The sequence below is a fragment of the Helicoverpa armigera genome, chromosome 22 (assembly GCF_030705265.1).
Source record: "Helicoverpa armigera isolate CAAS_96S chromosome 22, ASM3070526v1, whole genome shotgun sequence".
NCBI lineage: Eukaryota > Metazoa > Arthropoda > Insecta > Lepidoptera > Noctuidae > Helicoverpa > Helicoverpa armigera.
Window position 1 is genome coordinate 6548224 of NC_087141.1, and position 27818 is coordinate 6576041.

The window sequence follows — 27818 nt, forward strand, 5'->3', positions numbered from 1 at the left end:
TTAAGCAAAATAAGATACGAAGTAGCAGAACAAATTAAAAAAGAAGAAGAAAACACAACTCAACACACAAACACTCTACATGTAACTCAATCACAAACTCCACATAATGACATCTTACAGCATGACACAAGCCTAGCAAATGACTACCCTGACCTAGAAAGTATACACGACAACACCCATTACGATACCGATAATATAGCAACTAGTATAACGGAACTCCATTATGACCAGTCACTATTAGATAAATTGAGTAATGAATTAGAAACAAATGTCATAAAATACAGTGGAATGGACCCCGCATGTAGACCTCTTTTGCCAAAAATAAGATCAACCCGTCAATTATCCGATATAATACATATCTTTAATCGAAAAATTATTCCCCCTAAACTCTCTTCCTTAGAAAACTTAGTTGATACACACACTTTAATCTATTGCACAGCTCTAACGATTACATCACACTTTAAAATAAAAATAAATATAGAAAGACAGAATTACACAAATAGGAAACCAAAAGACCCACCGTGGCAAAAAAGATTAGAAATAGATATAGATCGATTTAGAAAAGATATAGGTAGATTAACTCAATACAAAAATGGTAACAGAGGTAAAAAACTCGTTAAAAAAGTAAAAGATATCATAGAAAAGACTAAACAACACAGTTCACATGAAAATTTTAATAAAACTCTAGAAGAACATTTAGATACACTAAAGCAAAAATTACTGGTTAGGAGTCACAGACTAGCAAGATACAAGAAAGCTAAAGAAAGAAAAGATAACAATAGATTATTTGTAACTAATGAAAAACAATTTTATAGAAAACTAAAAGGTAGCAATAATACAATAGTAAATCCTCCGACACCAGAATCCCTAAAAGAATTCTGGCAGGGCATTTGGTCAGATAGCACTGAACACAATAAAGAAGCACAGTGGATACACGAGGAAACAGCTAGATCTAATTTAATAGAAGATATGGCCTCTGAAGATATAGATAGTTTTGAATTAACAGCAATAATAAATAGAACACACAACTGGAAAGCAGCAGGAATAGACGGTTTGCATAACTTTTGGATAAAACGACTACAGTCACTTCACAATATATTAGCAGAACAAATAAACGACATTCTAAAAGGAAACCAGCCTCTACCAGAATTCCTAACAAAGGGAATCACCTACATGATCCCAAAATCGAACCGAACCCAAGATCCCTCACAATATAGACCAATCACTTGTCTCCCAACTCTATATAAAATTATAACGTCATGTTTAACCAATAAAATCATATCACATACTGAAAAAAATAACATTTTAACTGAAGAACAAAAAGGCTGTAGGCGCGGGCATATGGGCTGTAAAGAACAATTAATTATAGATTCCACCATATTAAAACACGCCCAAAGATCTAAGAAAAACATATACATAGCTTACATAGATTATAAGAAGGCGTTCGATAGTGTTCCGCATTCATGGTTATTAGAAGTACTAAAAATTTATAAAATTCACCCAACTATAATAAATTTTCTTAATACCACCATGCAAACTTGGAGAACCACGCTTAAAATACAAACAAATAGCACAAACATAGTTATAGACGGGATAGCAATTAAAAAAGGCATATTTCAAGGGGACTCTTTAAGTCCTCTATGGTTCTGTCTGGCCCTCAATCCACTTTCAAGGTTATTAATTGAATCCAAATTAGGTTTTGATATTAAAATAAATAGGTCACAAGTACACCAACTAACACATTTATTATATATGGATGACTTAAAATTATATGCTAACAAAAGCGCTGATTTAAATAGTTTATTAGATAAAACAGCAACATTTTCTAAAGACATTGGAATGGATTTTGGCCTAGACAAGTGCCGTAAACTAAATATAGAAAAAGGTAAGATTGTAGAAGGAAACTATTTAACAAATACAGAGGAAGTAATAGAAGCTATGAAAGACGAAGAATTGTACAAATACTTAGGTTATAACCAAGCACGACTTTTAGAACATAAGACTATTAAAGATAAATTAAAAAAAGAATACTACAGTAGAGTTCATTCGCTATGCAAAATGAGGTTAGCTAGTAAACACTTATTCAAATCTATAAATACATATGCGATCCCTATTTTAACTTATTCATTCGGTGTAATTAAGTGGACCAAAACAGAACTGCATGCCCTAGAAGTGAAAACCAGAACTATACTAACACAACATAGATACCATCATCCTAAATCAGCAATAGAAAGAGTAATTTTATCTAGAAAAGAAGGAGGGAGAGGGTTAATTGAAATAGGCTATCTTCACAAACGACAAATCATAAATCTTAAGCAATTTTTCAGACGGAAACAAAACAATAGTACACTACATAAGGCTATAAGCGATTTAGATGAACAATACACACCACTAAATTTAAGCAACGACGATAACACAGAATCAGAAAATAAAGCACAACATATAGAAGACATACACAGAAAATGGAAACAAAAAGAACTACACGGTAGGCACCCGAACGATCTACAGCAGATATTCATAGATAAAGAAGCTTCTAATAAATGGTTAGAATTAAGTGGATTGTTCCCAGAAACCGAGGGATTTATGTTAGCGATACAAGATCAGGTTATTAATACGAAAAACTATAGGAAATATATAATTAGAGATAGAACAATGAGAAACGATCTATGCAGGAAGTGCCACAGTAAGCCGGAAACTATTCAACACATTACAGGAGCATGTAGTACACTAACACAAAATGATTATACACACAGACACAACCAACTCGTCAATATCATACATCAAAAGCTAGCAGACAAATACAAACTCACACAAGACCCATACACACCATATTACAAATATTCACCAAAATCGGTTTTAGAGAATGAACGATATAAGATGTATTACGACCGCACTATCATCACAGATCACACCATATACAATAATAGACCCGATATAACACTAACAGACAAACAAAACAAACACACATACATAATAGATATAGCAGTACCAAATACAAATAACATACAAAAAACTATCACAGAGAAGATCAGAAAATACACAGAACTACAAGAAGAAATCACTAGAGTCTGGAAAATGAACCGCGTAACAATAGTCCCAATAGTTATTTCAACTACAGGCGTCATCCCAAAACAAATTTTTAATAGTCTGAATGCCCTAAATCTATCAAAATACACTTACCTAACATTGCAAAAAGCCGCTATATTAAATACATGTCGCATAGTCAGAAAATTTCTACAGCTAGATTTGGACAATAATTTCAGTGCAGTACCAAATTCATCATCTCAAATTATCCCATCAATAAATTAGTATCTCACTTTGGCCTAGGCCCGTAAGATACTACAAATACCAGGTTTCAATAAACCTGAGAAAAATAAATTTGAAAACCAAGGTAATATAATAACTGCACCCGTGAAGACGGGGAGCGTCGCTAGTCATACATTTTTTTTAATACATAGAGAGATTGAAGAGGAACGTTTGTTCCTCTTCAATCTCTCTATGTATTAAAAAAAAACCGCAAGGAAATCCGTTGCGTAGTTTTTAAAAGTTAAGATAGGGATATAGGGACAAAAAAAGCCACTTCGTTTTGTACTATGTAATGAAGTCCTACATTAGAATACCGAGTATTACCTATTATTTTGCGCTACGTCCTTCCAGAATAATCTAGATCAAAAACATTATAAAAAGTCGATTCTACCACATCCCTATTTATTTGGGACTTGAAAACCTGCAACTCTGAAAATGTCATTTTACTGACCGGAATCCGTACTTTAACTATTTAAGTAAGTAGGTACATACCTGAGAATTAGTGAACCGCCGACTGCCAGACCTGCTGAGAGTGCCCCCCCTCACGTTGCTGTCAGACAGCTCGACATCACCACCGCCGTCGACTGCTTTCCTTCTGGACAGCTCACACAGCTCTGCTATGGGTTGCACCTGGATAGTAAGAGTCAACTTTAGCAAGGATGGAAGGGCTCGTGGTTAAGAACTAACAGTCACACGGGGCAAGATCTTAATGTGAAGTAAGTAACTCTTGTCGATGCCGTGTTTAAGTAGACGATTTATGTCATACACGAGTTCCTCCGTGGTTCGGAACACACCGTGGTTGGGTACCAGCTGTCATTTGTACATCTTTGGCAATCGTTATTGGTAGGCAGAAGCCAGAAACTCTTACAACTGCGCTTATTAAAGTATCGGATTGCTCGGGTAATTGGGTGGAATAGGTCAGATAGGCTCTATACAAAATACTGGTACTCAGCTGCGGCCTATTAGATTTGATAGTATCGATCCCAACATAGTTGGAAAAAGGCCAGGCTGACGAATTTAAGGAAGGGTATTTCTAAAGAAATCTAAAACCAATCTATTGGATCATATTTGAACCCAAATTAGCTCTCGGACATCTAAAATCTGAACCATTGTAACACGTATAACCCGGCCCTACATAGTTATCAAACTACACCAAAACAAAAGAGCACAGAAGATTCTAATATCAAAAACAAAATCATTTGAACCCAAAACACCCATTGCTACTACAAATGAATCATCAAGCAAAGGTATGTCAATCATACAGCCAGTGTTACTTACAGACCTAAATAGAGTAGTTCAAGTGTAATAGGAATGTACACAAATCGAGCTTGAAAGTGGTTTTTCTTGTAAACACCCGGTGTGAGGGAGAAAGTTATGCAAACGTGTTGTATGATGGGAGCCAGGGCACAGATTACTAATAGTTACAACTTTACAAGCCAGGGTTGAAAACTCTTTGGTCTGGTAGGATGTTTGGTGTAACGCCTTTGCTCAGGTGTCAATGAATTTATTTTGGTGTCGTTTATTTTGAAAAGTTATAAACCTAATTAGGAAGCGGTAACTGTTCTGTCGACCGTGTTTTGTTTATTTCGATTTCGTTTTTAACCGTCAATGAATTTATTTTAAAAGTACCTCCTTGAACTTGATAGTAAGTTAGGTACATCATTCGGGACTCTTTTGAATTTGGTTTTTGGCTGCAGTTTGCAGGGCATATCATGGAAAGGTAAGCTATGCAAATGCAATGTGTTGCAGATACAAACACACGAGTAGGTGTGACTACTGTAACTTAATATTATTGAACAAAATTACTTAACTTGAAATCGATAGCCGGAAATTCTCTATTAATCTATTTAAGTTATCTTAAAATTATCTCATTGGTTCTTGTAACAGCATTTATTAACTCATTAAACCTGCTTTACTTCCCGGTACAAAAACATTGATATATCATACATAACCGTACCGCCTTTTGCGTGTGCAAAATCGTTAACAATTGGTGCAGCTATTTCTGAGTTATTGAGTAACAGATCGACACACATTTTGTTTGCGAGTTATATTATTATATTTCTTATTGTTCTCTTACAAGTACAATAGACCAGACAGTTACTTTAACTATAGCGTTATTGTATAACTAGCTTCCACCAGCGTTTACACCCGCATTCAGTAGCGACTACTCCGCGCACCGGGATTTACATCCTACAGGCCCCCTTGATGGTCTAACTAATACAAATATTTTATCAAAGCGGTGCAGTAGTTCCAAAGATAAGCCCATTCAAAGCTCGCAAACAGACAAACAAACGCTTTATATTGCAATATACCTTTTTTATATAGCAATATTCGTACCTTTGTATTAATTGCATTAAGAAGTGATTTGTTTATGTAACTGTGGATCAATATTAGAAAAGATAACTACAGATCAAAACGTAACAGATTCAGCAATCGCGATTGTCTACGAAACTATTTATAAACAGAAATTGCTTAACTGTTCTTAACGGTCTGAAAGCCGTTTGAAAATCATTATTATGATCTTGTTTCGTAGTTTTTTGTCTAAACCAGAAGCAACAACTTAGTAGTTAGAGTAATAAAATTAAATATAAAGTACCGTTAGTAACAAACGTGATTAGTTGGGTAAAAGTTATGTTAACTGCAAATTGTTGAATGAAATATTCAGTAGTTAGTATGCCTGTTTTCCTCAAGGAGAATAGGGTGAAACCCCATAGCTAGTACTGTTTACATATTGCCTCCTACAGTTTCTACCATGTCCTGAAATTTGATACATCTGGTCGGAAAGCATATCGCCATTTTTACGGACTCATAATTATTTGCTATTGTTTATATTTAAATCCGCTTCACCTTTTTGCGTTGTTACAAAATTGACTATCACATTAAAAAAAATAATTGTAAGCATGTCGTAGGAGGCTTTCAGGCTACAAATTATAATTCTAATACTTCGCATAACATCACTGAGATCAGAAACCAATGGTAGTACAACAAGATCAGCTGTGTTGCTTTCGGCTGCCAAACTGTTTAGGAAAATTGCACCTTCACTTAAACATCTGTAGATTTGTTTAATAGACATAGGTATTTGTCATTACTCGTATGGGGCGCATGTCAATTATATCTTTAGTAAGCCAATCCATAGATAGCTACATTATTGAAATCCGCAGTAAGACTACCTACGTTTGTGAATGCATTCTTATCTTTGTCGAATTTTAGCCTACATGCAGATATACACGTTCCCAATCTTACAAACAGAATTTCTTCGCTTCTCCGAAACTAATTTATCTTTATGCATCGATAATGCTGATAAGTAATCGATTTGTGATGCGATGCATCGCTTGATATTCGATTTGAAACGAATCACTCATATTTACTAACTTAAATTAACTTAATAGACAGTTTGAAACTCACCTTTATAGTGACAGAATCCTGACTGCTCTTGATAAGGTCAATGACCTCTTCCCTGCTTTTCTCTTCAACGTTAACACCATTCACTTCCAAAAGTCTATCACCAGGTAACAGTCCAGTCTCACTAGCCCCCGGGTAAGATCCAGGTTCTGCCAGAATTACAGCTTTGAACGTCAACTTGCTGACCATCCCCATGCTATTGCACTTATTGTCACCATTCAGGAGCATATTACTGTCATGTCCATTTATGTCTCCAATGAAGACCCTCTCCTGAACCATAGCTCTGCGAAGACTGAAGCCGAAATCATTTCTGGGCGCCTTCTGCCTTTGAATTGTCAGGTATCGTGCCTTCGGCAATCGAACAGGAGTTAACGAAGGCAGTGGTAGATAAACATCATCGAAGTTGCTAGTCTTTGACCATCTGTGGAAACCTTGCGACTCGCCAACTGGTGAGGTAGAGAACGGCGGAGTAGCGAATGAGGAGTTCGTTGTAGTGTCAGTGAGAGAATCAGCGCTAGGAGACGTCGACGTAACTCCAATATAACTGTTCCCATTCGTCTTTGGTACCTCATCAACATCCTGGGTCGTTATCGAAGGGTTATTTGAATTATTCTTATAGTTTTTGTACTGTGTCTCCACAGGGCTATGGATCACTTTTTTGGTAAAGTTCTGCACGTGCTGCATATCATCGCTGGACGAGGTGCTCTTCGAAGCCGGAATACCACACGTTATCATCTCATTCTGCTGAGTATTTCTAGCCAAGAGATTTGTGTCCTGGCCGTTAACGTTATCAACAGCATCGGTGCTTTGGACATTGTTTTCTACGGAATTTGAACTAGTGTTGCTGAGACGTGGACCCTTTAGGATCCCACGCTTTGGAGGACGCGGTGGTATAGGAGGTAGATTTGGCGGTTGTCTAGGGCTGGTATTGGCATTATTCGGATTATTTAATGAATTTAGTGATGTCTCAGAACTGTCGGATTGTAGGACTCCTTCCTTCTTGCTCCAGGTATGAGTTGTGGGGTACCCGGGCGACAGGTGGTTATTTTCGTCGCTCAGATTGGAGTTAGACCCCGAGGTAGGTATCAGCGGATAATTGGAATAATTCGAATCTTGTTCCAGGTGGGCGAACAGCGAGGCGGTGTAGTCAGCTGTTATGCCCGACGGCAGTTTCTCCTTTTCCTTGCGTCTGCCCCGCAATTTCAGCGATCGCCGAACCTGTGAACGATAAAAGTAGATTTTAGTGAATTGTTGTGGTAAAATCTGTTCGATACGGCTCAGTGGGCATGAAGGTTAAATGTAACAGTTAATAAAACTAGTAAATCTAATGGAACGGCCATGGCAGGATATTAGCGTTATATCGTTAAGCTTAATCTAATCGCTTTAAATGCGCAAGTCACCTGTAAATGGGAAACTGATGAAGTGAACAAAACAGTGAACGTAGTAATTTGTCAAACAGCTGACACTTGAGGAAATAATGTTGATGTTGGTTAAGGAGAAAGTGCAAGCGAAGTTGATCCCTGTTACGTCGTGACAAGGGTTTAATTTGTTGGGGAAGGATAAAGTTTTGCGAAATGACCGATGACTCTCAATTTCGCGGCGACAAGTCTTGTTGAAGTATTGTGATCGGTCAAAAACCCGACGGGTTGGTGCAATTTGGAAGCGACATTCCTCGGGGCGTCTCATGAATAATTCCCAACGAAAGTATAACAGAAAACAGGTTCTACTGGATTAATTAAAAAAGAACTTGATGTGTCCTTATACGAGTATATTCAATTTACACATAGTGTATCAGTAGTGTAACGTTTTAACGAGACTGCTAAGCCGTGAAGTAGACAAGATTAATATCTTGATACTCGTAAAACAAGAAAGTTTATTGATCATAATATTTCTAGCAGTAATTAGATATCAAAACGAAAACAATCTAACGACTAACTAGATCAAAAACACTCAATACATCAGAACAATAATTCTTACCATAATTGGATGAAATCGTACAACCTATCAAGGCTGCTATTGATTAGAATCTTTCTAACGGCGCGATAATTGTGCCAGATCAGACACGAGTCCGTCAGACCGTCAGACGCGGTCTGATAGAGCTGAACAAGCCTCACAGAGAAAGGCGAAGTCGGTATTCTATTGTAAAACTATTACATCTTTTGAATCTGAGAAGGAAACTTCTTTTGTTTTGGAATCGCTCTTTTCATAATTGCTTATGTATGAAGTAAATTGTAACTGTGATAAAAGAGGACAAAATTGCATTTTTTTTGTACGGTTTAATTCGGAGAATCTAAATTCAAATTAATTACAGAGCTACACATTTTTGGAGAGTTAGAGACTGGATTTTGTTGCAATGAAATAAGTTGAAAATGCATGTAATTGCTGGTAAGTTTGGTACAAACTTAAGCACAAAAATAGCATATCGTACTAGATACAGGAAAAAATACTCATTCAACAATACAATTTGCAGTTCACGACCTCAAAAAACCCAACGAGAAAAAAACTTTCTGATTCATAAATTAAGCCATTCAATGACTTCCCACTTCATGTACCGTGGCGGTACCGTTTTCTGTATATTAGGGAACTCCAAGAAAGTAAGTATTTAATTAAGTACATAGTTAATATATTTAATTAATTTAATTTAACGAATAACGAATAGATTAGTAGTCAAGTTACAATACAATCTGCGAAGATTAGGATGCACTTAACATACAAAAGAAACAGTAAGCAGATTATTGCTGTTTGGTATTAAACAGAAACAAAAGCATAGAATCACACACAGATACACGGAAACTAAAAATAGCAATTACCAAAGTTGTCAAAGCAAATCCTATCATCTTCAAACCGGTAGCTTCGATCGTGATCGGTATTTCCGCGTCCATTTCAATGGACAACTACAAAACTAATGAATAGAACAAATGTAGCTAACCAAGTAACAATAGCTATGTTTACAGAAATATTAACACAAAACATTATTTGGATAAAACAACAATAATTGTTGTTGACAAACAATTTCTTAGCATGCAGTTGTCGGTCAGAGGTTGAACGTAACGGTTGTGTTTTGTTTTTCTTTTGTGAGCAATGACCAATAGTTCTTTTGTTTTTCTACGTTCTTGCTAACTGTCGGCTGTCTAGCCAGTGTCTGTGCCTGAGAATTTGGGCCCCATCCAAATACTTGGGTTACAAATGGCTGGTAGCACTTTCGGAAAATTGCGTGTAGAGTGCATTCGTTATCAGCCTGTCTGATTGTTATCGGATGATTTATATTGTCATTGACGTCAATTTCTTCTTTTTCGTCGAGCGTGAAATTTATTAGGAAAACAAGATTTGTTTTCGCGATAAGTTCAATTTGTTTACATATTCAACACAATTCACGACAAGAATCTCATATTGAAAACGCGATTTGTGACGACACTTTTGTTTCTACAAAAATATAATTTTCTTCATAGCTCTGTTGCCTAAGATGTTCTATCTTATTGCTTTCATCATCATCATCATCCTCCGAGCCTTTTCCTAATCATGTTGGGGTCGGCTTCCAGTCTAACCGGATTCAGCTGAGTACCAGTGCTTTACAAGAATCTTATTGCTTTCATCATTACTGATTTATCCTATATCTAATTGTTTGACAATAATACCTAGAGCAATATGTCAGTGTGTTCCATTCATCCTTATAACCCACCATCCTACTTCATCCTTCACGGCTCATAAACCACCAGCACTAACAAAAGTAGTCCACTTAGTTCTACCATTTTCAATACTTCCCACCCTAATTAATTTCGTGTCGTTCCGTCTGCATGAGCCCAGCAAGCGGAACGCCCATATAATGTAGATGGAAACTTGAAGATGAATCTCATAGTACCGTTAGATGTGAAGTGACCGTTTTGTGTACTTGGGTAAACAACGGACAATGTAATTTAAAAAAGCACTTTAGATTCATTTACAACGGAAGGTAAGGAAGGTTTTTAAAATGGCTGAGTACAGCCGTAAAAGGCTATAAACTGGTGTCAATAGAACTGATATAATTTGCATACATACATGAAAACTTTCAATCTAAGTTGAGGATCAACGAATTACTTCTTGCTTGCATTGCAGCCAAATCCACAAAAAAATCCACCTTTCTAAACGCTTTGCTTTGTAGATGATTCTATCGTTTGTACGAAACACGGTTTTTTATAAAAATATCATGAAAATTGATGTGTATCATTATCGTTTCCTATTAATGAACATGATATACAGAAAGTCAATTCTGATACAACACACAATACCACATTAATTGCATATAATATTTCTAGGAATTTATGATCAAAAATTTTATCGGCTCTCACTTATTTTCACAGGTGAAGCTGCAAATTGTACACCTCTTTCAAACTTTCAGTTCGTTCTTCTGAATCGAGTAAGAATTTATTCTCCTATGTTTGTTCGGTTCTCGTCAAAATACTCTCGAAGTGGGGGAAAAGTCCCCTCGTTGTTTGGACAATGGGTTTCCGAAGATCACTTGATTCAATAAATTAGATCAAGATGTTTGTTCTGTGTTACTTGTAGAATGGTTTTCCGACGTCCGACATTATTGTTTATTTATTCTGTTAGTTTAGTAGCGGCGTGGCTATCAAATAAATCGAAAGGGAACTTCTCTGCGCATTCAGTGTTGCAGTTACTCCACCTTAATAGAATATGGCCCCATTCCTAAAATACTTACTATCCCTACTAATATTATAAATGCGAAAGTAATTCTGTCTGTCTGTCTGTTACGCCTTCACGTCTAAACCACAGAACTGTTTTTAATAAATTTTGGTACAGAGATAGAGTTGACCTTGAGAAAGAACATAGGATAGTTTTTATCCCGGACTTTTGAAGAATTCTTTTGGAAACGCGATATAACCGAACTCCACGCGGGCGAAGCCGCGGGCGGAAGCTAGTTATGATCTTCAGTCTATCTCCGTTAACAAAAGCATAAGTAATCAAAGTAAGCGATAAAAACATCGACATACTCTTAAATACAATCCAAGGACCCTTTACACCATTTACCAAAGGAGTTGGCGTAACACATAAAATTCATATGGAATTCTACTACGTTGTATGCCCATACGCACCTAGAACAAACGTACTAATCCTTAACAAACTAAGTTCAACAAATAAAGACATTCTAAGTGTTTGTTCGACCGATAAAACTGTATTTCTAGTGGTGTATGATTGGACGGTTCTGCTTATTTAGGTATTATTTTTACGCCTATTGATATTAAAGAATGCCTTTTATCAAGAAGGCCTATGAAATTCTTGACTTGACATGACAAAGAGAATTTTAGATTTAATAATTTCATGTTCAATTGTAGTGGATACTAGATACTGTCGAAAAAAGATCACTACAGTATTCTACGTTAACTAAACGATTACGAATAGTTATGCCCAGAAATCATCAAATCACGCTATTCATATGTATTGTACTGTTTCTATTGTTTCTAAAGCTTTGAGGGCTTCCTACCTATTATCATCTCAAACAATCGACAAAATATCGATCTAAACAAAACTAATAACTTACTCATCAAATCTATAAAAGGTATCAATATCGATAAGCCTGTTGAAAGTATCGGTGATATCATCAATGATATCCAACAATCGATTCTCATTAAATTGACGTTTATTGTATTCGAAATGTTTTCATTGATGAGTATGCTAGTCTAGGTTAATATGAATGAGATGCCATTCATTCTGTGCCAGTTGTATTAAGTCTGCAATGTAAAGAGGATATGCAAAGAGTGATTGAACTATTTGTCTTGAATTTAGAAGTGTGAGACAGTATGGTAGAGAAGTCATAGTGCCGTTGAAAGTGGAAAATGTAGACACCAAAAATAACTGGCTTCCTACCTATTATCATCTCAAACAATACGACAAAATATCGATCTAAACAACACTAATAACAATATATATAACAATATTATATATATAAAAGGTATCAATATCGATAAGCCTGTTGAAAGTATCGGTGATATCATCAATAATACCCAACAATCGATTCTCATTAAATTGATTGACGTTTATTGTATTCGAAATGTTTTCATTGATGAGAATGCTAGTCTAGGTTAATATGAATGAGATGCCATTCATTCTGTGTCAGTTGTATTAAGTGTGCATTGTAAAGTGGATATGCAAAGAGTCACTGAAATATTTGTCCTGAATTTAGAAGTGTGAGATAGTATGGTAGAGAAGTCATCGTGCCGTTAAAAGTGGAAAATGTAGACACCAAAAATAACTTTCGAAATTTAAAAAAACTTGATAACATAATTGTAAAAAACTGATGTATTCGTGGAGTACCTACATGATGATGAAGATAACGACACTTCAGAAGCAAGATAAGGTAAAGTGTTTAAGGGACAAGATGAAAAACATGACATTACGTGAGATGAAAGATAACAAGAGAACCACATTAAAAGCAAGCAAAGTTATATTCAAATGTTGCAGGTTCGTGCAGGCAAATGACAGCAAGAAAGCTTACGAATTGTGGAATAGCTACAATGTAATACCCACTAGAGATCGATTGCTCCATTCACTACAAAGAACGAGAACATGTTACGAGTACATCAATTCATTCAACAAACGGTACTACAAAATCGACTGGAGAATTTAATGGCCTCATCAAAAACAAATAAGCTATGGATAATGATACAAATCGTACGTTTAATAGGTCCAAATATAATTTGGATTGAGGTACAGAGCAAAGAACAAGTGAACGCCATAGCAACCTCGCACTTTTGACCTATTGCGACACAACCTCTCAGAGGCTTTGGAAAGATCCGAACTTTAGTAAGGCTGGGTCCGGATTGCTGATTTAGTAGCTTAATTCTGTAATCGAGTTGTTAGAATCATGATTCTGACAGCACGCTTATTGCAAAAAACTGTTTAAACAGAAATGCTGCTATAATTGAGTAAGACAAAACTTCCAGAAATACGATTTATTGACACTATCAGAATGGAGTAAAAGAAAGCATATTAAAACCTGGACTTAAAGTCTGAAATCACCAGTCCACATCGAGCAAGCGTGGTGGTTAAAACTCTTTCCCTCTCTATATGAAGGGAGGCCTGTGCACAATGGGATCATAAAAAGCCTGATGATAATGATGATGATTAGAACAGATCTGATTACCATGACGTATTTTTTAACGAAAACCTAAACCTTACTTTGCAGAAGGAGATCATGGTAATTTAGTCAGTGTACGAATTCTAAGAGCAATCCTTACACAGGATAGCAAGAATAATATCAAATAATATGAGCCAAGCCTTAAATGAAGTCATGGAAATCTTTGACATTTCACAGTCGTGCTTAACAATCGCATACTACAAATACCAGAATTTGTTTATTTTGATCATCCATTTATCTTGATCATGTGCAAGCGCAAGAATAAGATGGTGAGTAAATGTGTGCGCTACTAAATCATTTATTACGTACTTCATTATATCAATAGAATGTTTCTGGGTGGTCTTGGGCTCTGTCTACTAACACAGACGTTTATTGTATGTATTACCATAAATTATTGTAATATTACAAGTGAGGAGAAAGAATGTTGCGTTTGATGTGTTCATTCATGCTACGAAATGGTCCTTTGATACATAAAAGGACACAATGGTTTACAAAAACTAAAATAATTCTGAAAGTAAAAGTCAATCAAAGCAGTAGAGACGTTTATCAATTAGAACAAGGAAGTAAATTAAAAAACAAAAGAAATCAAATCACGAGACAGCATAAAAAGTTAATCTAGAAAGACCTGTTCGGACGCGATTACTAACAGTTTTTAGTGTATTTTCTAGGAGTGGAGCAAAAACATTTACCGGTTGTCTTAGACATTGACGAACTGACGAATATACAGTTTTGTTAAAACGTGGGCTCTTCGATGAATCTAAACTTCTTCGAATCGATTTCGAAAATTCTTTAGGTATAAAGATAGTCGACTCATCGAGGAAGGCTACTTTTCATCAGGAGGTGCGAAGTCAGTTCCACCAGACGCGGGTGAAACCCATGGTCGCTGCCAGTTCAAATATACATTAGATATGTACACACCACTTTTGCGCCATCCTCAAGATGATACAGATATAAGACTATAATTTAAACAACTCTAATTATAAACGGAAACAAAAGAATTGACCCATCAAAGTCAGGACAAACAAGACGAATTTATAACTGTACTGCTGTTCTAATTATGTGTAGACAACAAACCTTGACAATTGGAGAACCAAAATACAATAAGTGGATAAATGATTAACCTGGTATCTTTAACATAGAATAATCTGTGGTTGTAGAATAGATTTTGAAAGTACTAATGTGTATAGAAAATAGCCTAATATTTTAGGAAGATTTAAAGTTATGCAGCATACTTAATGAAACTTTGATGCGAAAAAAAAACTTAATAACGGAGCGATGTGTTGTTAGAAGAAACATGTGTAGAAAAATCAGTGAGATAATAATCTGTAGCTATAGAAAAGATTTTGAAAAAAAAAATTGCATAATAATCCACCTGATCCTACAGGAACAACTAAAGACATGCAACATACTCAATGAGGCTTAGATGCCGAACAAAACGAAACATATACAAATAATATACGGAGCGGTGTGTAGAGAGAAGAGAAATGTGTAGAAAAAACACTGAGGCATAATTTTATTAAAATACCGTTGAACAGAGTTGCCTAAAAACCGGAAGAGCTTGTTCACGAATTGATATAAAGCTGAACGACCATTACCACAGCCAACAGAATTATGTCCGTAGATAGACATATTTATTGTAAACGATAACTGTTTTTATATGGGTTTATATTTTTATTGGCAGGTTTGGAGATGCGCAATATTGCTGGACTTTCATCAGTTATTAATATAGGATCACTTTTTATTACCACTCAAAATGATAAGCAGAATACCAAAAGAGAGTGAGTTAAAAACAAACTACACTGAAGCAATTATATATTGAATCTGTGGAGATGGGAGGCCTATGTTTCAGCAGTGGAAATCCTATGGCTGAGGTGATGATGAATTATATATTGTAATTAAGACATTATGTCAACAACTGGCAGGGGTTATATAGCTAACATATACCTTTGCATAAAAGAAACTGTTAACAAGTATCGCAATTATTTTTTCTGAATTCAACGTCACGTCAACGCGAAAAATAACGTTAAGGACCAATTCATATTTGCATCACATCCCGTGAGAACTATTCCACGAATCCCGATAAAAGTATTCAGGTTAAAATAAACTTACCAAATAAATTGCTGGTAAGTGCTTTTACAGCATAAAAATGCGTTTTGCAAAGCATGACATAGAAGTCCACTTACGTTTGTACGTTTGTATACAGAAGGCGTGTGACTTTCTACAGACCGGTTTATTACTTTTTAATTATAATTGCATATATTATGACATGGGTGCTATTACCGTGGTGATGTGAAAATGTTGTCAAAGCGATGTGATCTGAGAATGTTGGTTGCCACTTTCTGAAGCTGTTAGTCATAGAAACTGATGACTTTGTTTGTTTTTCTTGGAGATACGATTTATTTAACATGTTGGAAAGTTCATTCGTTTCGAATTTCATTTGTAAGGAAAACTTTGTTGAATATCATCTGTATAGCAACAGAAAACAAATGAAAATAATGAAACAAAAGTGGAAAGTATTAAGAAGGTGTCTACACTTGTTGATTGATGTTATACGTGAAGATGTTATTAAATTCAGAACAATCTTAAACCACGCAGAAATTAGATATCTTAAAATCAATTGATTAATACACGCAGACTTTCCTAAAAACTCATGAAGTCCTACTCACAATTCTTTATTTGACTTATTCCCTCAAACTCACCTCCTCAAGCCTCAGCGGCTCCTCAAGGCCGGCCGCTATCCTCTCCCGCTTCTCCCTCTCTTTCCTCTCCTTTTTCTCTCGTTTCCGCCTCTCTTTCTCCCCGTCCCTCTCCTCTCCCGCCCCGACGTCGCCGCCAGTCAACACCGCGGTCTTTTTCATGAAGTTGAACATGGCGGCTTGGCTCTGGAAAAAAGAGAAAAAATTGGTAAGTAATTGTTTAACTCGCTACTGATTTATAGGAGTGGAAAGTATTTTAAGCCCGTTAGCGCAATGGCCACCATCTTGGACTGCCGAACTGAAGATACCGCATTAGATTCTACTACAGTCGACATTTGGGTAATTAAGTAGTAGATATTCCTGGTTGCTGTCTGGATATTAAAATACTCTACCAGTTGTGTTAGCACTTATAACATAAGATGGTCAATTGCTTTTCATAGGACTTAGCGACCAATTATATTATTTACCTATGATATTTTATGCACATTTTCTGCGACGGCAGACTTAACGCCTTGGGTGTTTTATTATGTACGTATTATTATCATGTAGTTATGAGTATTTATTCATTGCTTGTCTATCATTTTTCCGGGCTAAAGGACCAGAATATCATCGTGATTGTGCAACGCTTGTAACCGCAATAGCAATCATTTGGACAGTGCAACTAAGTTCATTGCTCTGGATATTATGAAATCATTATCGTTGCCAAAGAACCTAGTTCTTAATTTATGCGTTGAATGTGAGCTTTTATATAAATCTTCATCGGTCATACTCATACATAACACCGCACTGTATTAAATAATGATTGGACAGGCACAAACGATTTACATTAGTATTTCTAGTACATATACTTAAGTTGAATCAACACCATCATCAACCTTTTTATAGTCCCTCCTGGGCACAGGCCTCCTCTTATACAGAAGAGGACCGTAGAGTTAAAAGTTGCTAAATAGCATCATCAAAAATCAAAAGTAGGTACCGTAGAACCAAAACTCCCGAAAACTGAAGAGTACATAGTGTTCGAAAGACTCAATCATCTACATACATACGTTCATACAATCACACTCATACTCCAACACTTGGTTTAACAGAACTGTCAGTTCCATACAACAATCTATCATGCAACCCGTCATGCCAGTGAGAAGATATGACATGGAGAGACACTGTAGAACAGATTGGGTTTCAAGGGGGTCAATTCGAATTGGTGACGGATTTGAAGTACGTTGAAAAAGTTATGGATAATGTATGGTGTCAAATGGTGTGACGTTAAAGACATAATTTATTCTGTACCTATATCAACCGTAGCTATAGTGTCTTGGTTCCAGCGACATCTTTAAGTTGGAGAACACTATGGAAGATATGGTTTTAACTATTGCCGTCATACAGGAAAAACCGACTTAAATGAAAAGAAGGGCCCCGATACGACATTTTTGTTAAAAAGGGATTATCTGCATGTAGTGTATTGGATTTACCTATTCTATTTAATGAACTTGCAACCTGCGATAGAAAGTAGGTATTGTAACAAAACCAATATTCTCTTTTCTATAAGCTCTCTGTACCCTATCTTATCAGTGACAAACCACACATCCCGTCCCTTTGATTTACTTGAAGTGCACTGGATATCCGAACCATATTATCTTTGCCTTCGCGGCAGCCGACCCATAAAATTGATTGACGCGTGCGCATTCAGATTTATTTACAGCTGGCAATGTTCTTGATACTTTGTTGCGCTTTTGAAGGCGGGAAAGGTAAGATAACCTTGTTCTTGTATGGTCATACTGCTCTAAATAAACGGAAGAGTATGGTATGTATGTAAGTAACAACTAGATTTCACCCACAACTGCAGCCGCGACTCTAGAGAACTGCGTTCCGCACCCGGATAAAAGGACCAATGTCATCACAATGGATGGAGCCGTTTCGGGCAGAGAGCGTCACAAGCAAACTCCCTTTCGTTCTACATAATGTCTAAATAATGAATGCTTCTTTAAATTCAGCACGTAGCCCTTCATTTGTAGCCAAGGAACAAAACGACTACAGTTTAGGAATCCTAAAAGCTGAGAAAGTGGAGAAAATCCCTACAGCATACATAATGCAATTTATTAGTAATCTGTGGATTAAGTACGATAACCTCGACTGCCTTAGTAAGCCATCGATCGATGGTCTTTAGTCGAGTTTTTATAGAGATGGAGAACTCAAAAGATTTTAATGACAGAAATAATTCGATGACCGAAAAATGGGGTAGAAATAGATCGACTCTTCCTAGCTAAAAGTAAAGCCCATACAATTTAGTAAACTGTGCCCATACAAATTCTTTTAGGCCAAGACGAAAAAGTTTTTGACCAATCAATAGAATTTCGTGCAACGGTAAAAGCAAGCATATTGAGCATATCGTCATTAGCCGAACACAAATAACTTTATCTAATCAGTGCACCTGTACAATTATGTCTTTAACAAATATTTTGTAAATCGTAATGAGTTGTTTCCTCATTAAGGCAGGTGGTTGTTTGTTTGTATGTCACACTTAAGTGCACAAACGCCTCAGGCAATAGGAACCTCCACCATAAAACAACTAAAATTCTGAACAGCCGAATAAGAGTGAAAATGTTGATTACTGAAAACGCCACTTAATTTTAAGAATTGCTCAAACATAATTCTATGTCTCACACTTTCGAAAAGTTCTGCGACCGAATAGTTTTAAATAGAACTTAATATTTCGAGAAGGTAATTTAGAAAACTTCAAATTCTCTTGTTTTTCCGCCCGAATAATGAGTTTCAAAGGTAAATTGCAGATTACCTGAAAACTGTCTAAACTTCTTGGAACAAATTGACGTTACTGTGTCGCTTACATCACAAAAAAATATTTACCTACCTACTTTCGTGCTTCCACCCCGTACACTAATATTATTATCAAAGCTATCCAATAAACTGTTCCTTATCAAGTAACAACGACATTTATTACTTTAAATTAACCATTTATTGTTTGTAGGCGAATAGGTTAACGGCCTGTTTCAAACTATTCAGAATATCAAAGCTAAAGTACCGTTGTCATTTGTACCAGGTTCCTACCGTAGTTTTACTCGCGTCCTGAGGGAACTACTTCCCATTTGTCATCATCTTACGATCCCTTCCGCTGTGGCTTGTCACACTCATGACCAAAACCCATTCATGTTACTTTTGGAGCCCTCTGGGTCCTAGGGCTGCGGTAACTCTTTCGAACAATCCCGTAGCTCTGGCAGGCTTTGGCCTATATCTTGAATGTAAAGGTACCTACCCAAGGATGGTAAGTAAGTAATGTGCAACTCTATGCGTGATCTACAAGCAAGTTATATCTATGGTGTTATCAATAACATGGTAAGCGACACGACATTTGTTGTAATGTTCATAAAACACTTAAATAACCATTATTTTTTACTGTTTAGTGAAATAGGTCACGACACAACTAACGTAATTCTAACGTAAAAACTTTAGTAAGCAGCGTTTTGAAAATTATAACACGCGAGACTCGTGTAAATAAATTACGTAGTAAGACTGTGTGCACACCGACACAGTTAACCATATCACAATATGTTTAGCTCTAGCGTGTAACAGCGGCCTTAATAAGTAACAGGCTCAAGGGTTAATCATCGTAAGGAGTCGTAACAAAGTTAGGTGACCATCTTATCAGGACCAGGTCTTCCGTATTTTGGAGTACCGGCTGTCAATTGTTTTGAATAGTCAGACACTAGCACGTCTGCCAAACAGCCTTACTAAAGTATTATCGGGTAACTAGGTTGAGGAGGTGAGATGGACTCCATGTAAAGAACTTAACTCTTTATAGCTACAGTAGTTACTCAGTGATGCCGCACATTCTGAGCTGCAAACTTTACGCTCAACATAAACTCAGCCTTGTTACATGTAACTAAATATAACAACAACAATAGTAACACGTAGACTACCGTTACAATACCGATGGCATCTAAATAACTGTCAACGCATTCTGTGCGTACTAGCGCGTTGTATGAGATGCGCGAAGCATACAAATTGAGTCAGCTTTCAGAAGGATTTAATGGCATTGAAGAAGACAAGGTATTGAAGGATCGCCTGTCCAGTCGTGAATCAAGGAGTGTCGCTTACGTGGTCTTGGTAATAAAGAAGAACATCGTATAGGTTATCAAGCTGTAGGTATGTGTCTACGAAATTGTGTCTTGTTCTATTCAGACCAGATCCACAGATACTTCTCTATTATCAACGTACATTTATACCTATTACACCTGTATTTTATATATTTTCCAGTACTTATATACTATATACGCTAACCTATATACTGAACTGATTAAATCGTAACTTAATTACTCGAGTAGGTAAAAAAATGACTTACGAATTTCTGCCCCATCTTTGTTTATTTTGGTTATTAACAATTATTAATTATTAACTACACTATTCACAACACATCTCTAGGTATAGTTCGATTGGCACTGATGACAAAATGTGCGCGTTAAGGGAAAATGAATGTAAAACAAAAATAACTAATGTGATGACCGGTTGTCCCTAAACATTAATACCAAAACAAAACATGCATTAACTTATTTCCATACTTGACAGCTAATAAGCTGTGCAAAGTGGGTTATGATATGACCCACTATCATCATTTTGTCATGCAGAAGAATGAAAAACATAGAATTGATGATTAAACGAACTTACCTGAAGTGAAGTTCAATCCCAATTACACGAAGGCTCTGTCCGAAGAGATCAAGAACAACTACGTAGTAACGCGCAGGTACTACACTATCCATCCACTGAATTTGAAATAAAAAAATAAAGATTGAAAACCAACAACTGTCAGCGCCCTCTCTTGGTAGGTAGGTCATTTAGTTAAAAGTAGAGAACGGAATTACTTACGATTACATACTTACAACGCATTTGGGTATCAATTGAACACACCTGGTTGTTCAAGTACGGGATCGGGCGGGTGTTGATCTCTTCGGACAGAGCCTTCGTGTAATTGGGATTGAACTTCACTTCAGGTAAGTTCGTTTAATCATCAATTACACTCTGCTCTGTCCTCGAGATCAAGAACAACTACGTAGAACTTGAAAGCATTCAGTTGCGTTGTATGTATGTACGGTTTTGTTATTTTATGACTGAATAAAAGAAAATAAAGAGCATGTAACAGATTATTCATTAATTATATATTTATTTGTTTTACAATACTTAATGATTACTTATGGCAATTACATAAGTAGGTATGCTACATACTTACTAATTTAAATTAGATACTATTGAGAAAAAGGCATTCTTTACATTTACTGGAAAAATAAATTTCTTCTATCGAAATAAAAAGGGGTAATTAAGATTCTAAAACTGATACAGCAAAATCATTGGCATTATCCGTTAGGACTGGTCTTTGATAAAACCTTGCAAATACTGATGAGGATCCACTCCAGCCTGCTGTTTTTCTAATTAAATCTATGGATACGCCTGATCTTAGAGCAGCTGAAGTAGATGCATGTCTAGTTGAATGGGCTTTGAATTTACTGGTATCAACACCACTGTCACATAAAACATTTTTAATCCAGCGGCTCAAAGTCTGTGAATTTACCGAATTATAGGGGCTTTTAAAACTTATGAAAAGGTTTTCTTGTGCGCCTCTAATTGTCTGAGTCTTCGAAATATATGCTCTGAGAGCTTCTGCTGGGCATATTTCTGGCTGCTGGCTAAAAAATGGTAAATGAAGACAGGATTGTGTTGAGCCAATACGCGAAGTTTTAATCAAATCTGGGATCTTAATAGATATGTGGTCTGAATTAACACTGATATTCTTAATATTAATTTTTGAGATGGTCTGAACCCTGTGAGCAGTCACTAATGCGATCAGTGCAACAGTCTTTTTGGTGAGACATTCTAAATCTAACTTATCGTTGGGATAACATTGAGACAAATGATTTAGTACAATAGACGGATTCCAGGTTTCATTATATCTAGGCAGTGGTGGTCTAAGTTTATAGAAACCTTTAAATAAACGTATGATTCTATCATCAGTTCCGATTCTTGAACCAATAATCAAAGATAGGGCTGACCGATAACTATTCAAAGTTCCGTATTGGGCCCCGTTATTAAATTGCTTCGTAAGAAAATATATGATATTAGGGACAGAAGCTTCATATAAATCAACACTGTGAGATTGGCAAAAAAGGAACCATCTTTTCAAACCTGTATCATACTGCTTCATGGTATTATTGGAAAGTGAAGCGTACATTATATCAATAGAAGCAGTCGGGATGCCTCTTCTTAGAAGTGCCGTCCTGACAATCTGCCTGCAGCCAGGGTAAGCCGTGGAGGTGGAGGTCTGTGGGAACATGACAACAGAACTTGGTCACATGGTTCAAACAGAATAATATCTGATACTAATAAACTTTCGAACAACGGAAACCAAGGTTGAGTAGGCCAGTATGGAACAACGACAATGCCTTCAGCCTCATCCGTGATTATCTTTCTCAAAGATTTTAAAATCACAGAAAAAGGTGGAAAAGCATAAAAATTTAGATTGCGCCAATTTAGTGTGAAAGCATTAACGGCGTAAGCGTCAGGGTCTTTCTTCCATGACACATATAAGTCACACTTTCTATTTATTCTAGATGCAAAAAGATCAATAGATGGTGAACCAAACTTGTGAATGATTTTACTGAAGGCACGATTAGTTAGCTCCCATTCTACGTCAGGATGCGTGGCCCTAGATTCAGCATCTGCGATTTCATTATTTTCTGAGCTTATATAAGAAGCAAAAACATAAATATTTCTCTGCTCGCACCATTGCCAGAGCTCCCTAGCAATTTTATTTAAATTAGGAAACCTAATACCACCCATTCGATTAATATACGATATTGCGGTGGTATTATCGATGCGCAAAAGGATCTGACAATTTTTTAGGTGTTTTGCAAATATCTTGAGGCCAAAAAAGGCTGCCATGAGTTCTAGCAAGTTGATATGCAGATCCTTTTCTACATCACTCCACTGTCCGTTAGACGTCTCATCTCTACATGCCACCCCCCACCCTGTTTTGCTTGCATCTGAAAATATTTCAAGCAAATATTTTTCGTCACGAATAGGGTTGACACTATTTTTGACAGCGTTTAACCACCACAGTAAATCCTGCCGAATGTGTGAAGGTATATCCATAAAACTTTCATAATCGTTAGACCTAAGCAGAGCTAAGTATTTACATCTTTCCAATTCCTTTGTATAAAGCCAACCGTATTGGATAGCTGGACAAGCAGAAACCAGAAGACCCACCAGGCGAGCAAGAATTCTAATTTTGCAGCGGTTAAGGGTCATAAAATTATTCACCTCTTCTATGATGTGCGACTTTTTCTTATCAGTTAACTGTATATGGAATAACTCTGTGTTAATAATGAAACCTAGATATTTACATGAAGTCTGTGGCGTCAATGAACTTTTTTCGATGTTAACAACAAATCCCAAAGATTCTAAAATTAATTTTGTCGTCTGAACATTTTTTAAGCATTCTTCATAAGTCTTTCCAATACAACATATGTCATCTAAATAAATAGTTGAAAAATATCCTAAGCTTCTCAGTAATGCCATCACGGGCTTTAGCAATTTGGTGAAGACATATGGAGCTGTACACAAACCAAATGGAAGGACGTTGAATTCGTAAAGATTATTATCCAAACCCTTAATATATGGTATTTGAAAACGCAAAATTTACGAAATTCTTTATCAATTGAGATCAAGAAATATGCGTCCTTTAAATCTAACGTGGCTAAATAACAATTTCTAGAAATTAATTTTATTGTTGTTCGTAAATCTTCTAACTTGAAATGATTTGTATTTATAAATGTATTTAATTTTTTAAGATTTAATATAAAACGCTGTCTTCCATCTGGTTTGGGTACAAGAAAAGTGCTTGAGACATATTGTCCCGGACATGGTACACATGGTGATACGGCACCCATCTTAATTAGATCAGTGACAATCTCCCTATATGCTTTTAATTCATTTTTATTTAAGATTGGTGCCGATGGGGTATTATTTTGCTGTACGTAAGTATGGAAAGGTATTTTATAACCCCTTATCCAAGATAAAAGTAGCCCATCGCTGGTGATAAGACGCCACCTATCGATGAAGTGTGACAAACGTCCTGTATGACTCACCGGCTCTATCGGCGGTGCGGTGCGTGGGTCTGTGAGCGCCTGTAGGGTGCGCTCGGCTGCGGCCGCGGCGGCGGTGGGGCGCGACGCTGTTGGCGCGGGTACTCCGGTCGGGTCGGAGCAGGCGCTGTCGAACGTCTCGCCGCAACTCCCGTCTGCCTGCTCATGGGTGGAAGTGGGCGCCGCGAGTTTAAATTCTGCGTCTGATTGGTTAATCTTCTTGACGGTCCAGGTATAGGTGCTACAGTCTTCATTTCTGCACCTGTTTTATTAATCGCTTTTGCCGCCTTTAACAAGTCACCCAGTTGGCTACCAAAAAGATGGCTATCAATTTTTGCTTCGTACAAGTGATCTTTTATTTCTTTTTTGATTGAAGAACAGACAAAACTCCTACGAATCATGGATTCTGTATGTTGCAAGTCACAGGCTAGTTTACCGGCGTCAGTTAATGATTTAATAAGCGATATGTTTGTACTATCGGTGGATAAAATCTGTGAAAGGGCATCTCCTACACAAGCGATTATCAATGCGATTTGCTTCTGTTTATTTTCGATAGCTTTATCTTTCTTGCTGAGAACCTCAGATAAAGCTGCTTTTACCTCCTGATTGAGAGCAGGAGCATCGATATTCTTGCAGTTTTGTGGGATAGAATGTTTATCAAGAATCTGTTTTCTAGCTTCCTTAGAGAGACCATTCGTCGCTGTATGCTCCCACCTGATAGCTAGATTTGAATTCAAGGGTGGGCCAAATTTTTTATCGTTTATGGGGGCTTCCCCTAATATTTCTAAAATGTCATCAGGAAGAGAATCCTCAACTGTATCGTTGTCCGCTACTTGCGCGGCCGCCGCTGCAGTATCAGGGAGAATAGAAGCTGATAAATCTGGAGGTTGCTCCGATATATTGACCACGTCATTAAGTGGGGCGTCATCCACGACATGGTGGTCTATATTTTGTGCGGCCTCGTTAGGTTGATGAGTTAGCGCGAGAGATGACGAGCGTTCTTCACCAGGGTGGGTTCTGTGAGGTTCGTCTGAAATGGGCATTATTGCCTTTAATTGTAATTGCTCGCATAATTTGTTATTTAACATTTATGCGGGGAACTATGACGGAAGCATTCCATTGTAATGCTCACAATCATCTTATTACATCAGCATTGGTAACAATCCCTGTGGACTGAACACAGCTTGTTGTTATCAGATGGCGGAAACATTCCATTAAAATGTTCACAACCAACAAAGTATATTTATGTTAATAGTTTATGAAATAATGTGGGTAGTAATCGTTAGAACTCGACTTAGCTTGTAGGAACATTCCGTTATAATATACTACCACGAAAATAAAATTTCTAAAATTAAGAGGGTAGATCCAACATACCGAAACAAATAAATCTTTCTTATGGAAAAAACCGTAGTATTGATGAAATCAGCTAATTAATAGGCACTTACCTAAGATTTTTAACGAATCCTGTGAAGATGAGCGAAGACGGTGTGCTCGCCTCTTCCGTAACTTTCTTTCGATCTTCCTCATTTTCCGATCTACGTAGGACTCAATATCTTCATCACTATATCGCTTTTTCGGCATAATTGTAACTTTAAGCTTGATTAACACAGTAATAAACACTTACGAGTACCTATAAGATGGATTTTTTAATTAAAATAATAATTATTTGAGAGGAACGAAAAAAACGTGGCGGATAGTGTGAGCACTAAAACGCGAATGACCTACCTACCAAGAGAGGGCGCTGACAGTTGTTGGTTTTCAATCTTTATTTTTTTATTTCAAATTCAGTGGATGGATAGTGTAGTACCTGCGCGTTACTACGTAGTTGTTCTTGATCTCTTCGGACAGAGCAGAGTGTAATACAACATTTTAAGCCATGGACTTTGGGCTCACTCAATGTTAGTTAACGTTACCTATATCCTTCTCGGTCTAAAAGTCGGATTTATCACAGGTTCTTATAAAACGTCAGAAGCTACGGTATACGCACGGTTCCAAACTACTAGAAGCTATTTATTATTATCTTATTTACATTTGCAATAAATCTAAGGAAGGATATGAGATTGATATCAGGCTGAAACGATTTCCTCAGAACGAAAGAGAAACGGGAAACCTTTTATTACTTTGATCCGCATTCCATAAGGGCACGCAGGAATTGGCAATCGTTCAAATGTAGGTACATTTTTGTTATACATTTTCAAATGCAATGACGCACCACCTTTTTTACTGTCGTCTGTATCCAAAAAGTTCTTGGTGAATTTGAATGAGTCGCTGGATGATGAGAAGTATATGAAGAGAAGAGACCGTAAAGACACGCCACTAAGGCGCAAGTTCACTGACAACATACGTCAGTTTTTCTTAAAACAACTGTTTATTATTAAACTTCAAAATTCATAGTGGAAAGATGTCTTAAGAAAACTGACGTTTATGTCGTCGTCGGTGAAAACGTGTCTTATAAGACTTTTACGACAGGAATTATGCTTATTCAGTCAAACAAATGCTACATCCAGTAAAATGACGTTTGATCAAAATGACAGCTGTCATATATGACGTCCCTTTTTGGTATTGCTCATTCACAGAGGAAAGCATTATTTATTGTGTTTAGCGACTTTGTTAGTGTACTGTTAGCTTTCCAACAATAAGTGGGATGAACACGAAATGTTTCTGAATACTCACGTCTCGTTGCAAACGGTCTTAACATTGTTGCTTATAACTGTTTTCATTCAATACGAATGCGTCATTCATTCAGAATTTTACCAAACGAGTTACTATAGTCGAAAATAGATTTTACACGTCTTTTCAATATAACTGTAGGTCCTAAATAACAGTTAGAATGATTTATTTGGTAGTTAACGTAATGTGTACTATGACATAAGCTACCTAGGACACTATATAAAAAGTAGACATCATATTATTTTTGCGTTTCACCTTATGGCAAAATTAATAAAATCGACATTTATTTTTAGTTAAGTATTATATAATCTCGGACGCATCCTATTTGGTAATAATTAAGAATGCATCCACGAATCTCTTAAAGGTCATTAAGAAAAGGTCAAAATGGCGCTTACGTCATTTTTAATAATATAAATACCAATCCCTCGAAATTCATCCCATTAAAATATGACATTTATTTAGACTATT

General features: G+C 36.5%; 2 protein-coding genes across 3 annotated transcripts in view; both read right to left on the reverse strand.

Annotated features, from left to right (window-relative positions):
- Positions 1-27818, reverse strand: part of LOC110375594 (unconventional myosin-XVIIIa) — a 245879-nt gene that overhangs the window by 191426 nt on the left and 26635 nt on the right. For both annotated transcript variants that reach the window (XM_064040283.1, XM_064040282.1), the window contains exons 2-4: positions 16540-16722; positions 6712-7926; positions 3799-3936 (exon numbers count right to left, since the gene is read on the reverse strand). In XM_064040283.1, coding sequence (XP_063896353.1) covers positions 3799-3936; positions 6712-7926; positions 16540-16722 — 1536 coding nt within the window. The remainder of the gene's footprint in view (positions 1-3798; positions 3937-6711; positions 7927-16539; positions 16723-27818) is intronic.
- On the reverse strand, positions 22618-26354 carry LOC126056540 (uncharacterized). The gene is made up of 3 exons (XM_049849955.2): positions 26126-26354; positions 24684-25710; positions 22618-22858 (listed from the first exon to the last, which is right to left on the reverse strand). Exons 1-2 carry the CDS (start codon positions 26259-26261, stop codon positions 24689-24691), a joined length of 1158 nt encoding a protein of 385 aa, XP_049705912.2. The 5' UTR covers positions 26262-26354; the 3' UTR covers positions 22618-22858; positions 24684-24688.

What these genes read in the sequence shown, in the direction of transcription:
- LOC126056540 (XM_049849955.2), bottom strand. Translation starts at nt 26,261, where the DNA reads ATGCCGAAAAAGCGATATAGTGATGAAGATATTGAGTCCTACGTAGAT. An exon ending in GGATTCGTTAAAAATCTTAG is followed by an intron (nt 25,711 to 26,125) that starts GTAAGTGCCTAT and finishes TGCCCATTTCAG; the next exon opens with ACGAACCTCACAGAACCCAC.